Consider the following 1,333-nt stretch of genomic DNA (forward strand, 5'->3'; position numbering starts at 1 on the left):
ATCCCAGGCTTAGGAATATCCCCCCAGGAGGGGAATATTTCGAGAAGCAGAGGTCCCATGTTAAGCAAATGTCCAGGGAGAAGGGTCCCTAAACCCTGATCATCCCTGGAGATACTCAAAATGCAACCAGATGTGACCCCGAGTGATCTGATCCAGCTCCATGGCTGGCCAGGCTTTGAGTTTCTGATAATTTAAGTAGCATTTGAACCTGACTGTGAACGTGCAGGAACCTGGAGCTGGGTTTGAAAAATAGGATTTCGCAGCCTCAGAGTCGCATTCCTACATAAACCCATCTGCAACCACGGGCAAGACCCACAGCCCAGCGTGTGACATGTGGTGTCGGTGATCGCAGCACAGAAAAAAAAAGTCTGGGTAGGGAAGAGGGGTTGCTCAGGGTTGTTATTCGGGGTTGTTTCCACAAGGACTCGTGAGTAATGGTCTTGTTGGATCCGTGGCTTTTATGGGACTGTGAATGTCAGTGTCAAGCAGCAGCAAAGCCTTTACCCTTTTTTTTGGACACGGCGTTGCCGGGGTTTCGAAGGAGCGGAGCAGTGGGTGCTCGTGGCGTGCACGTACCTTGCTAGTGTTTGTTTAATGTGATGTGAGTCATGAAGTAAAGCACTTCTCAGGCTGGGAATTGGACCCGCCTTCCAGGAAGGAAGGATTCTGACCGGCTTTGCCGGCCGCATTAGGCAGTGTCTAAACTCTTGGCACTGCTGCGCTGCTCGGGGTGTGGGTAGGACCTGAGCAGGCTGCTCAAAGCCCGAGGTCAGGGAGCTGGGGTTTGTTTGAATGACTTTATCTTTGAAGAAATCTGCGTTTCTCGCTTCCCGATCTGAGCGATGGCCAAGTTGTGTTGGCAGCTGGGGGCTAACGGAGTGCAGCTCGCAGGGCAGCGGCTGGGAGCAGGCAGGGCGCTGCTCGGCCGTGCTCACCCCACACCCACCCACCCCTCTTCCAGGTTACACCGTCTCCTCCGTCATATCCACCAAGCACGAGCAGATTTACGTGGCCGGAGCACCCAGGTTCAACCACACTGGGAAAGTCATCATCTTCAGCATGCACAACAACCGAAACCTCACCATCCACCAGGCGCTGAAGGGAGAGCAGGTAACGCCGGGCGCGCGCTGCCAAGGATGCTGCACGGGTTTTCCCTTGTGAAACACTGCTCCTCCATCGACCCTCTCCCTTCACCTTGTAAATTGGTCTGTTTAAATGGCTCCCATCCAACAGGCAGTGGGGGATTCCCTGGCTGTCACTGCACCCACAGCTCCCAACCATGTGGCTGTAGCAGGGACCAGGCTTGAAAAGTCCCTGCACGCCCCCCCGGGGG

At 55.0% G+C, this 1,333-nt stretch overlaps 1 protein-coding gene across 1 annotated transcript in view; it reads left to right on the plus strand.

The window, feature by feature from the left end:
- The window catches only part of ITGA11 (integrin, alpha 11), a 30,094-nt gene that overhangs the window by 10,434 nt on the left and 18,327 nt on the right, over positions 1–1,333 (plus strand). The window contains exon 11 of the mRNA XM_010140300.1: positions 962–1,110. Coding sequence (XP_010138602.1) covers positions 962–1,110 — 149 coding nt within the window. The remainder of the gene's footprint in view (positions 1–961; positions 1,111–1,333) is intronic.

This window comes from Buceros rhinoceros, unplaced genomic scaffold (assembly GCF_000710305.1).
Source record: "Buceros rhinoceros silvestris isolate BGI_N320 unplaced genomic scaffold, ASM71030v1 scaffold20747, whole genome shotgun sequence".
In the NCBI taxonomy this organism is placed as follows: domain Eukaryota; kingdom Metazoa; phylum Chordata; class Aves; order Bucerotiformes; family Bucerotidae; genus Buceros; species Buceros rhinoceros.